At 36.1% G+C, this 13,556-nt stretch overlaps 1 protein-coding gene across 1 annotated transcript in view; it reads right to left on the reverse strand.

Annotated features, from left to right (window-relative positions):
* LOC108966348 (gamma-aminobutyric acid type B receptor subunit 1) overlaps nt 1-13,556 on the reverse strand; it is a 118,110-nt gene that overhangs the window by 46,770 nt on the left and 57,784 nt on the right. Inside the window, exon 6 of the mRNA XM_018929197.1 lies at nt 3,667-3,816. Coding sequence (XP_018784742.1) covers nt 3,667-3,816 — 150 coding nt within the window. The remainder of the gene's footprint in view (nt 1-3,666; nt 3,817-13,556) is intronic.

Here is a 13,556-nt window from a genome sequence, read left to right on the forward strand (position 1 = left end):
ATACGCTCCACCGCGCCTACTACTAATGCCATCACTGCATTGATGCTTCACTTGTGTGTGCGAATAACCCGCAAAAAGCAATTTGCACCATTTTTCCACTGTAAATATATCATTCACACTCGGCTGCGCCTAACGTGCCACAATCGAGGCATACCCAAATGGAGCAGCATAATTTTTTCACACCAGCAAGTCAAATTAAACTTCAAATGCATGTAAATTGATACATACRCACGCATATGTAGCACTGACGCTACAAATAGGTGTGCGCACCACATTTAGTGGGTAAAATGGAAAAAAGTGAGGCATTCACATTTATAAATACGTTTTAGATTGCAGTTGCACACTTGAAATGCTTAACAGTTAGCGAGCGATTCGATTTCAAATAACTGGCTAACACTGCTTTGTGGGTGTGTGTGTGCGATTGAGTGTGTCRGCGGTGCATGGGTGTAATCAATTTTCACTCTGCATATTCGAGAAGCCATTTTCAGAAACACAGAGGCATGCATACGCACATACATACATGCGAATACATATACACACACATGCATCGATAGTGAAGCGCCTGCTACTTTTTGCAGCTACCAAGGCATTTCGTAGTCTCTTCGGCTGTCTAACTCTGCGCGCCTATTCACATATCGACGACATGCCGAAATGGTGTGTAGTAGAAATAGATAAAATAGGCGAGTGCCAGWGAATGTATATTTGTGTGTGTGTGTCTGAAATATGTTTGTGCTGGTGTTAGTCTACACAACGGCTGACAAATTCAATTCATTGCCCACTGGCGCTTGGTAAAGTGCACTTTTCACATCCATTTGCCGCACGAAATCAAATAATCCTTCAATTTCGCGTATACGCCAAGGCACACTCCTACTCAGTCCGACTCGCTCGCTCTCTTATATGCTTAGCGGACAGTTGTTTGTGATTTCGGCGTACTTCGTTTTTGTATTTTTCAACACAATCTGAAATTGTAATTTTGTTGTTGTTGTTGCTGTAGGTTGGTGAATTTGCCTAAAAAAGCAATGATTTATTCTCAAGCACTTCCGTCAGCAAATCAAYAGCGGCAAGTCGGTAGTGAAAAGGCTTTATAAAAGAGCGCCGACTCACTCACTTTTGCAGAGTCACTTTTGGAATATTCTTATATATATATATACATAAGCATGTATGTATATCTGTGTATATATATCTGTGTGAACATCCTTTATACCACCTTGGCAGTGAGCATTGAAGTGAGCTTCATTTTATCACCTGCTCAAGTTAAGCGTTCGRGGTTCGGTGTGAAGTGAATGAGTTGGGAGTGTTGTTGTGAAGTGGCTAAGTGCTGCGCTCAGTCGCAGCCTTTGAGCGACGGTGTGAATTGAGCTGCTGGCTTATTTGAATAATTTTCTTAAATATGCAAGCACATGCGAGTCAAGGACGCCGGCACTTGCCTTTCATAAAGATTCATTGTAGGCTGTGGCATTGAAATAAGTGTAGCTATGGACTTCCAATTGGTTCACTTGGACGCCGAGTTGTTAAGTCAAAGTGTGGCGCTTTGTATTGTGTGGTAGAAAGTGTGGCATCATCATAAATGGCTAGCAAATATGATTGACTTTCACGTTTCATATGTGGGTGGATGGAAACAGGTATTTAGAGTTTTTGTTGAAGTAGGCGCTAATGGACGCTTGTAGATTGAAAGGAAATGAATAGCGAGTAGACCAAGCAGAATGTTTGCACATTTGAATTGAAACTGTAGTTTTCTTTTTGGTAGCGACAACAGATATGCTTTTCACAGATCATCTTCCTGAGAGATTAAAAGAAGTAGCGAGGATATTCTCTCAAGACAATTCATTAAATTTTGGAAAAGGCATACGTAGGTTGAAAAAATATCAAAGAAGTGAAAAACAAAATCAAATTTATATTGACTTTATTTAAAAAAAAAAATAATTTCTAAGTTTCAGTTTCTTTTCTAATTTATATTGACTTTATTGGCAAAATGTATTTTGAGGCGACTTTGTTTCAATTTCTTTCACATAGTTTATCATAATGCCAGCTAGAAACTATAACACAAAGTTTCTGGAAGGTTTTTTTTATGAAGTTACACAAAATTAAATTCTTATAATTTTTTGTTTTTGAAAAAAAAAAAAAAAATTTTTCTTAGACGATCGATTTTCAACTTTTGTCACACAGTTTTTATTTCTCTTAGCCATAAATTATATTGCTGGGAGATTTTTTAAACATTTAGAATTAGTAGCATACMTTTTGGCGGTCTATCAAAGTATTCMATAGAAGGATGASTTCCGGTTTCTTCTACACAATTTTTTTYTTATGCGTTAAACATTTCCTCAAGTAGGTACTACAACTACTTTTAGACGTTGTTAAAATATATAAATATTCTCCATGTTTGGTAATAAAAAACACTTAGTCGAATATCGGGGAAGTACTAAAATTTTCGTACTTTATACTGACACATTTTAAATAATGCCTACATATAGGCGTTATTTATTTTTTATGTATATCTGAACTGTTGAAATTTTTGGGCAATACTTTTCTCGTAAAATATACCCGCATGTTGAGAACGTAGTGATTTTYGCCCCCTTTTATAATAATATTTGCTAAATATGGCCAACTTTTGGAGGTTATTGAAAAATTTAGTATACATTTCGGATTTCGGTGTTTATTTTAACTCGTAAAATTTTTAACAATTTTCCTGAATAAGCAGACGAATATTGAGATTGTATTAAACTTGCTAATTTTTACACTAACTTTTTATGAGTATTGCCTACTTTAAGGCGTTATTTAAAATTAAATTAACTTTTTGGTATGTATATCAACTGGTTGAAGTTTCGAATAACAATTTTCATGCAATAATCAGCCGCATTATGAGCATGTAATAAATTTTTTTCCAAATTTATATTAATATTTGTCAATTATTGCCTACTTTTTTTAAACAGTGCGTACTTTTTGGTGTATGACTTAACTATTTCAATTATTCAATTCTTGGATAACAATTTCCCTTTAGTAAGTTTGCTTACTTGTAAGCTATTTTCAAAATCTCTGGAGTCATCAGCTTTAAGCTACCCGTTATGTCTGAATACAAAGTTTTGATATGAAAATTATATATATTAAATTATATATATTATTAAATAAATAAGTGCCTAATATAATTTAGTAATCAAAATATTGACATTGCGTTTTTTCGGGTGTACATTGAAGTACGCTTCACACCAAATTTAAGTTCATTGACAAGCCTTTTTTTTGAATCTTAGAAAATGTCTAAGACTAGTAAGACGTTAAATATAAATTTTCTTAGATATTTATACTATTGTAACCTTGTTACTCTTTTTCCAGTGTTTAAGATAATAACATAATAGCTAGAAGGTAGAATAATCAGTACAAGATAAAAAGCCAGGTGTAGATATGTTTAACAACAACATTGTTCATAGAGACAGCATTGCTTTTTGTCGCCATTTGGCTAACATATTGGCCTTATAAACCAAAAGTCATATCAAAATTTATTAGGTAGAATATAGAATTTTTAAAATAAAAGTTTCATATAATCCAACAACAATTTTTTATAAAAAAATTTAAAAATGTATGATTTTATGGTTATGACAAGTTGTGAGTTGCCAAAATGAGAAGTCAAAGCACCAAATAACTGCGTGAAGAGTTAAAATTAGATGTACTTACTTTTCCACCACTCCACTGCTCCATATTTAACCACGTTAAGTTATCCAATTGCGTATCGTAATAACCCAGTTTTTCATATTTTCCATTCACCATTTGTTCGATCTGGGTTAAGGCAATACGATCACCTTGCGAGCTGAATGCAACAACGCCCTGTAAAATTATAAAAATATATATAAATATTTTTGAACTAAACGAGAAATTTGCTTTATTTTAGTTTTAATTTGAATAAAAAACAAGTAGAGAAGAGCTAAGTTTGGGTATAACCAAAAAATTCGCACTTTTGCAACTTGCAAGGGTTAAAGCAAAAAAAAAAAAAGTGTCTTCAGGGGTCAGTAGGGTAATCTTTTACAATTTTCTTTTTGTGGGTTTGCATTTTATGTTMCCTTATACCCTTAGAATTAATGTAGAAACTCACTTTACCATTGTAAGGATTCAAAAAGGACCCAAAAATAATAATACGACTCGACGTTGAAACAACGCATGTCATTCACCCAGCCATTTCTTCGACAGATGCGATCAAAAAATTTCGTAAAAACTTGTTCATACACTCCACGATATACTTCATGATATGTGAAAAAAGTTCCATTGTAGAATAAAAATTTCTACGAAATAAAAAATGTCAAAAAACAAACCAGATTACCCGACATAACGACTGTTATATATGTAGAGCCTAATCTCTCACTCTGTCTTATTAAAACAACTCACATATTGGCCTATATATTCCGTATAAAGTCACGCGGAAGTTGGAAAATCTTTCTTCTTGACTGTAAAGTTATTTAGTTTTTATATACCTATATATTGTTTGTCCCACTTAAGTGAATATAAATCAGTACTATGAGTCAATTTGCCTAAAAGCATGCTATAAATTTGCGACGCATTTGCAATTGCAAAAGTGAACGCATTTGTGTTCAACACCTATATTTTATGCGCCAAACAAACGCTCTACTTTATTTTCACAACTTTTTTTTGTTAATTTTAGTTACTGCAGCCTTTAGTCTGCACGATTTTCGCCCCTTTTTTAAGCTGGAAAATGCATTACCGTCATTATTTAGTTGTTAAAGTTACTTTTTATTTGAATATTCTAGTTAGTCGAAGCGGTTTTTTCTTTCTGGCAACTCTGCTTTACATTCCATGAAAGTGCAAATGGTGTTAGTTACTCAGGGTAAAAGCACTAACTGCAGCATGCAGTTACTCCGAGTGGCGGTTAGTCGAGAAAAAAGCACTTTTCCATTTAATGGTTGCCCTGTGCAGATGAAAYTAATGGCCAACACATATTTTACTCATATTGCTTCAAGGGGTGTACTCAAAAATGCATCTTTAAGTTTGCAAATTTGAAGAAAAGTAATAACAAGTTGACTTATACCGTTCCTTTGAGCACAAAATTCATTTTCGAAATTTTCATGTTTCATTTCAAAATTGAAAAGTTCTAAAGATTTGCCTAAAAGGCTTCGAAGTCAAATATATAAATAAAAATATTGAACATTTGACTTTTGATTATAGAAGCATCGACCTTTAATGTGTGAAATTGAAAAAAATGTGTTTATTTTTTTTGATGCGCCTAAATGCAGACCACCTTTAATTACTGTCTTAAAGAGCACATCCGGTATGAAAGTAAGGAGCAAAAACGATTTTTTTTTAGTTAGTTATAATAACAGATTTTTGTATAATATTGAAATTTTGAATCAATATCCGAAATAGCTCTCAAAAAAGTTTTCAAACAGGCCCTCTTAATCTACTTTCTAGTTTCTCAGTTTCGCTTAGCGTTCAGTTTCTTAGACCTTCAAAAATTATTTGTGTCTAGCCTTTATGCTCAACAAGTTCTTTGTTTTTTGGTTTGTGCCATTGCTAAAAAAATCGATAGAAAAAAAAATTGCATAATTTTAGGCGTCCAATTAAATTTACATATCAGGAGAAAATAACTGAATGTATTTTATTTAAATTTTGAATAAAAAAAAACATGAAAAATTAAACTTTCAATTAACTGCTGCCTACTTTTAGGATGATAGCAATATAAAAAATTTAAGGGTGTCAGTAGAATTGTTTATGACAAGTACGTACTTTTAGGCGCGAAACACTTGTTTTATGTCTGCGGGAAGATATTGAATGGAGTTTGGTACCAATTTGAAGATAATATGAAGATAAGATGAATAATATAAGCACATATATTTTAAATCAAATATTGTCTACTTTTAGGCACGAAAACTTAATTATTTTATTTGTGCGAGAAGACAATGAAGGAATCTTAGCCCACAGTTGATCATGAGAATGTTTTTTAAATATTTTAAATTAAACATTGCCTACTTTTAGGCGATTTTTTTAAAAATATCTTAATTATGTTTCCTAATCTTACTAAAGCGGTTTTGTGTAAAGTAAAACACGCAGTACAATCACATATGGTACGCTTCAATTCGCTTTCACAAAAAAAAAAAAAAAAAAAAAAAAAAAAAAAAAAAAAAAAAAAATAAAAAACAAAAAAAAAAAAAAAAAAAAAAAAAAACACTGCCTACTTTTAGGCCGTCTAGCTAAATTTTTTAACAAATTGCTGCACTCAACAACTCTAGCTGCTTGCATGAAAGCTAACTGCCGAAAATGGCTGCGCTGAAAAACACCTACTTTACAGCGCCCAAAAATAYGCAGCATTTTTAACGCAACACCGCATCTACCACAGCCACCCGGCTAACAACATCATGTAACCWCTAGACACAGCGGCAGGTTCCAACTACTTTAGTGCGTATCAAAAGCACCACACATACAAGCATGCTGGTGTTGTCAGCCGAAAAAAGAAGCTGCTTTCCTGCCATTCCCTAGCGAATTGATAGTCTCGCCCCTTTGGTGCTTTAATAAAAAAAGTAAAAATAAACGGATGACAGCAAAAAGCGCAGAGCGACATGTGCCATGCAACCGATCATGGGGTCCCGCAGGAGTGTTGGATATGCCAGTACGTTGCTTTAACAAGCAGGAAATGGCACAGTTATCATTTGTTGTTGCTTTTGCTATTGCTACTTAGTTAGCTGACTGTGTGCGGGACATTTGCTCGGCGTGGCAAGCGTGCAATTCACATGGGCGCAAAAAATGTTCTCACTTGTGTATTTACGCATTGCTGACTACTGACTGCTGATTGCCGGTTGCCGGGGCTTCATCAGCCGTTGTTGGCTGCTGCCACTTTTTGTATATTAACATACTGCGTCCATGCATTCACAGATCGCCGTATGTGTGTGTATGTGTTTGGTGGTACATTGCAGCGAATTTTGTTTTTGTGATTTCTCTTCAAAATAGCTGCAGTACTGGGTTTTTACCTAAAATGTGGCAAGCACTTTAATAAGAACGCAATTTACGGTAGATCTATGTTTGTATATGTAAGACCCAACTTTCGGTTTAAATGGTATGACGTCACGTAATTTTTAAGCAAATTTTTGTTTTTGGGTATTTATTTAATTAACTCGAACTAAACATGACCTATAACATTTTCTGAAACTCTATGGGATCGAATTAGAACCACGTCTACTGTATTTACGTACGATTGGATGTAATTTTCAACCTGAAATCGCTGTTGTTCATTTAAAATATACAAAACCAAGCTAGGGCTTATAAGGTGGGGCAACCTTAACATGGAAACGTGCGAGATCGAAACTTTTCAAGGCACTCGTTGCCAAATATCTGACACTCCGAACACATCGTTGATATTTTACTGAAAATATTAATTAATCTTATCGTAGTGGAGCTAAATGGACGAACTTTTGGACCGACTTGTTGTGTACGTTTGTTATTTTGTGCAATCCTTTAAACTCCGAGACTCCTAGGAGATGTTCCAGTGTCTGAACACTCTGCAAGTATGGTTATCACTTATGCCTTTCCGGTTTGTGATACCAGTAGGTTGTGTCTTGTCAAGGGGGCAAAAGATCTTTGACAGTCCTTTCGAGACCGTGTCTCCTGCACATGATCTGGGCGAATCTGCATGTACTTAAGACATTTCATCACGCGCTTTTGCCTTTCGCAAATTTCTTTGTAATATCGTCCTTAGTGTTTTCGGTGTTTCCTGTGCTTATTCGGTAGTCAGACGGATGAAACTTTAGGCAATCTCAGATGCTTCATACCCGGAACTCGTTGTTGGCCTGGAACCCAGTATATATGCAGTCGCTATCTGACAGCCGCTAAATCTACTGATTCTAAAGAGATTCTCTGACATAATGCGATATGAGATTATTACCTAAATTGCTGCCTGGCTATCGACGTATATGTTTATCCTTTTTATGTAATTTTCTGCGTTGTTAGTTATCTTGGCCGCTTTCCCAACTGCAAATACTTTGGCCTTGAAGATACTGCTGTAATCCGCAAGCTTGAAGGGTCGCCCGAGGTTCAGCTCGGAGCAGTAGATTCCGGCTTCCAATTCCACTCGCCATTTTGGATTTATCAGCTGTTTTTTTTAAGTTCCGATGATGTGTCACAGGCTTCTGCGCCATCCATTTGCCTTTAGTGTGACTTGGTACCTTCTCTCCCAAATAAAAACACATTTGTTCGCCTCCCGCTTATTGTGGTATGCCCGAAAGTCCTTCTAGCAAACTGACCTGTAGACGCCAATCTTGAAGCTGAATTTGCCGCAGATCTTTCAATTGCAATGTCGATCGGTGGTAGATTCAGCAATATTTTTATTGCCGTCGTTGGAGTGGTTTTTAGTGCTTAAGTTATGCAGAGAATAGCGAATTGCTGTACCCGTTCCATCGGTTTCATSTATGAAGATTTCTTCATAACGGTTCGCCACACCAGAGAATAATAATGTAAGATTGGCTTGACTAACGCCGTGTAACACCAATATATGTGGCGCGGTGTTAGGCTCCAAGTAGATCCAAGCATTTTCGTAAACACTGAGTTTCCACATCAGCTTGTTGTCCAGAATTACTGCCTGGTACTTGGTATGCTCCTTAATTGTTAATTCAACTCCGTTGTGTCTCGGGAGTTTCCATGGCGGTATTTTGTAACTCTTTGTAAAGAGCCCATATCCGTCCAATCAGTATATATTTTATTTTTTTTTTCAACTACTTTTCTTTTTAAATTTTTTCAATAAAATTACTTGCCTTTGTATTTATTTTTTCTGCTGTCACCTCTTTCATGGTACTTTCTTCATTCAATCGCACTTATTATTCCTGTCTTGTCTCCTTTTATTCACTTTGTTGTTTATGCATGTACTTTATTGCACTTTTGTGGGATCCTAATCGCATTTCACTTCTCAACACTTTGCTTTACCAGTTTTTATTTATTTTTTTACATCCACTTCAACGGCGTCATTTTCTTTGCGCACAAGGGTGTTTAGCCCTCATGAATATTAAGCCCCCTTAGTGGAGATACAATATATGAATGTGTATTTCTTGAGGCAAATTACTCTTCTCTTTTTTTCTATTTTGTAAATGATGGGAGCTTAAGCGCTCGGAAAGTTATATAGCTTTCAATAAGTTGCAGAATTTGCACTCGGGATTTGTTATACATTTCAATTCAGATGTGAAGAGACAAAGGCCTTTTATAAAATACATTCTGTTCCCACGTCAGTCGGGTCTAAGTAACTGGAACGGACCCGGATTTGTTTCGGGTTTGGTTTTTAAGTTCATCTGTTAATGATTCTTTTTTTCAACATAAATCTCCTGATATTCTTTTACTTAAATCTCCTCTCGAAACGCTTTCACAGAGAATTCCTTTTTGGTGTCATTACTTTACTTATTCTGCGAAAGTTGAATATTTAGCCCCATAATATTTTAGTGAGAGTAAAAGGTCCAACCACGGCAAGTAACGTTATCTTGTACATAGCCATCGTTGGAAGGTGTATGGATGCATAAATTGATATCAGACTCGGAGAARCTGGGTTTCTAAAAGAACATGTGTCTGAACACTAGGAAATCCGCACACACTTTGACTTCATGCTGGGTCACTTGGATCATGGGTTCGCCCAACCGAACTCCGGCTACTCATTCGCGGCTTAAGAGTTGTGGCTGAGAAGAATCCGTTGGAGGAGAACGGCTGTCAGTTTTTTTTCGGATTGATCAAATATTAGGAGATTATTGATCAAAAGGTTGGTGGAGCGGTTTACTGTCAGGAGCTCTTTATCAACTTTCGATCATAAGAGATCTAGTGATCTCTTTGCCCTCAGTAGGGCTAGACTCTACGTAGTTGTGGGGATTTTAACACTTCCCTATTGGCGTTCATGCTGCAATGCTAGGAATCTAAGCAGACGCTATGTGCAGTAGTTTTATGGAAGAAGATGAGATGGAAGTAACTCGAAACTAACTTCCTGACTGTTCCGCATTTGGGAGTTCAATATTAAGGACTTGAGCGTGAATACCTTCAGACATCCCACCGAATTGACGGAATAGAAATTAAACGCCTCTGCAAATTTGTATTGGCTACTAAGCGTTTTGCTAATATTTTCTATGGCTTCACAAAGGACACATATATCGATCCACGTGCGATCTCTCTAGATCAACCATCGAACCGAACTTATACTAATAGGCTTCTATTTTTTGCATTGTTTTCATTAAGAACTCTAGTCGAATCGACTAACAAAGGACCGCCAGAGTTAAAAATTATTTGTCTTGAAACGTGAGACCAGAAATTCAGCTGTTAGTTTGCTCAAGAAATCAAATTGTTATGAATCCTGCGGAGTTTCACCAAATCTTTGCAGAAGAATCACTTCTATATAAGTTGATCTCTTGTTAAGTTCTTTGAGTTTTAAAACATTAAGAATATGAGTCTTATAAGAAGAGGGAACAGTAATTGAATTGGGAAGCCAAATGTCTTAGGCTAAGTATTATATGAAGAGGGAACAATAACTGTAATTGGATCCCAAATGTCTAGGCTTGCTTAATAGCGGTCTTATTGGCTCCCATTACCTACCTACATATATATCAGTATACGAGGTAAATGAAATAAATTTTAGCTGTTTTTATTGTGGCAGTATACACCAAGATTTATTCAGGCCACAACTTGAATTACGAATGAAGAATATTATGCGAAATCGGAGCTTTTAACTCAAACATTCCTCAATACACTATCTACCAGAAACATAATATAGTTACTGGGACTGATTTGAAAGTATAATGTAGTGTGTTTCCAACACGTCTAGTACGATTGTTTCCTGCAAAATACCAACACATTTTCCGACGACAATACCCACACCATCTAATTAAAACTTAAGCGATGTCCTAGCACAGTTCATTTTTGCCATTAGGTCTCTTGTTTGCCTATGACAGCTTGGACACAATTTGCATTCACTTCACTTTCAAAGTAAAACAGAAACAAAAACAAAAGACGGTGAAAGCAAAAAATAAACACGTTTACCTTTCAAATAAACTTTTGTAAAATACCAAATCAAAACGAATGTTTTTTATACAAAATAAAAAATTGAAATACGAAACTCCAACGGCTCTCTCTGACACTCAGCCGATAAGCGGCGTGAAAACTTTTACGTAAAGCCAGAAAAGTCGAGACTTTAACGCTGTCAAACTTTTCGTAACAACGTAAGCGACTACTAAATGCTATCCCTACTAATAAATCAACATTGCACGCACACACCCGTACACCTATATGCAAAATGCAATAAGAGCTGTGTGCATGAAGAAATTCGTTTTACCGCAAATAAAGTTTTGGGAGAGTTCAAAGACACACTTGTATCAGTTGAGGAAATTTGAAATTGAGACAAGAAACCATAAACTCTTCACGTAAATGAGTSAGGGCGAGATGTGCAGCGCTACGAAGAGAAGGGAGACAAGAGAAAGAGAGGAAAATTGCTAAGTTTCTTGTGATTGCAAATAAATTACGCAGCATCGGCCAGGTATTGCCTTAAATTATTTGTAAGTGTGTGTTGTGGTTATCAAAAAAGTTTAAATTCTTGGCGATAACTGTATATTGCAAGCAGTACTACTTTCAATTTGTTTGACTGAAATTTAAAACCGTTCAAAATTTGTTCGAAAATTACTATGGCTGCAGATAATGATATGTACGCTGCTTCTAAAGCGAAGTGGYACAGCAGAAGGAAGGTGAGCATCACAAGGAAGATATTGTTTCCCATATCGTTTATCCCTGCAAGTATTTTGCTTTCAAACTGGTAACTAAAATCTGTTAAGAAGACAGTATATTCAGTTTCCCGAAGAACTAAATTTTACCAGGTCCTTATAAGCACGAATTGTTCCATTGATTTTTGGCTCCATTCACACCTGAATCAATTACTCTATATTATTATACAATATTGCAACCAATCTTAGAGATCAAAGTATCTTAACCCCTTGAGATCAACTTCTTTCTAAGTCGATTCATTAATCTAGGTCACTAGCTTAACCGTTTGAGGTCAACTTCTTTTCAARTCGATTACTTAATGCACTAATATCGCGATTCTCTAAAGGCCCAAATCCAAACTGCCTCATATCACAAAGTTAATGATTAGAATCTCATATCTCTCCCTTTATATAGAAACCCAAAATTCAATGAACGAGTGGAAGCCAATTTGGTCCGACCGTTCTGGGGGAAAAAAATCCTGTTTTTTTTCTGCTTATGTGGTCTCTACTGCCTGGCCATTGGCAGGAATCAATCTTATCTACTTGTTCCTGGCGCTGAGGCCACTTCTTTTACGAAATCTCATTCTTACACTAACTTTTGTTCTACTCTCCGTACGGAAGAGTTTGTGTGAAAGATTGTAAAGATTATCGACGGTAAAATTTTGTTTTGCTAAGCGGTCTTGGGGATGCTACTGACGTACCAGTCCTCGGCCACAAACCCCGATCCTTTTCGGTTACATAACACTGAACTGAACAGAACTGGTGTCAGCAAGCTTACTCATGTGTTTTTTCGTTTCATTATCTTTGTTTTCTATTTAATCTTCTACTAGGAGAAAGTATTCAAAGTCTGCAATCCAGCAGTGGRTAAAGTATGTGAGACTATGTTATGTCTTAGGGATGATCCTTGCTACAAAAGCAAGATAGTATCCCACTTGAATAGCTGTGTGCTTGGTCCTCTGTGATTCCCAATACACTTACTATATATATGGTTCACCGAATTTTCATACATTGACGAAGAGATTGAGCTTGCCACAAATTTGTTAATATCAATATCAACCACTTTGTCATATTCTTCCAAGGTCTATCTATCGAGGTTTTTCAATCTCAATATCGCAAAAGCTGGACAGTTGAGAAAAAAGTRTGTAGATGRTTCCACTGCGACTGYTTCTTASAAATTTGGCAATTTGCATTCAACAAGATATCTAGTCCCATCGCATGCGAGTCTATTGAACAGTGTTCAGTTATCATACCTTCCAAGTAGTTTATGGAACCTCTTGAACACTACCTTGGGTCAAAATGTTTTCGTAACCGTGTAAAATTTGGTTGTTGACCAGAGTTTGCCAACCAGCGATCCAACGCTACACAGTAGAGGAACAGTAAAGTTCCAACTCGTTGCCAATCATATGAAATCWGGTTTCTTAGCAAGCTCATCGGCTTTGTAGCTTAATGCTACTGACAATGAGGTCTCCGATTGAAAGACACTGCAATGCTTTGGTACCTTAAAAATATAGTTGATGGAGAGCAGCCGCTAGAAGACTCTCCCTCCCATCTTCTTGCTAARCTTCGAAGCATCTGCGAAAAAGCACGTTACAACTCTCCTCTCCAGCGGTTCGCGCGACTTCAATATTCCTTCCAATTATGTGCGCAGTGGTTCAAGTTATTAAAGATATTACCGCTTCACTCTATGGGCTATTGAAAAGTTCCAAGAAGATCCGACGTTTTGAARCCAAAKTTTGATCAGTGATGAGGCCCATTTATGGCTCAATGGGTAGGTAAACGAGCAAAATTGCCACATTTGATTGGAAGAATAATCTGAAAAGGTTTAAGAACTGTCATTTCATCAACAAAGACAAC

Source organism: Bactrocera latifrons, unplaced genomic scaffold (genome assembly GCF_001853355.1).
Source record: "Bactrocera latifrons isolate USDA-ARS-PBARC rearing strain unplaced genomic scaffold, ASM185335v1 scaffold_16, whole genome shotgun sequence".
Classification (NCBI taxonomy): Eukaryota; Metazoa; Arthropoda; class Insecta; order Diptera; family Tephritidae; genus Bactrocera; species Bactrocera latifrons.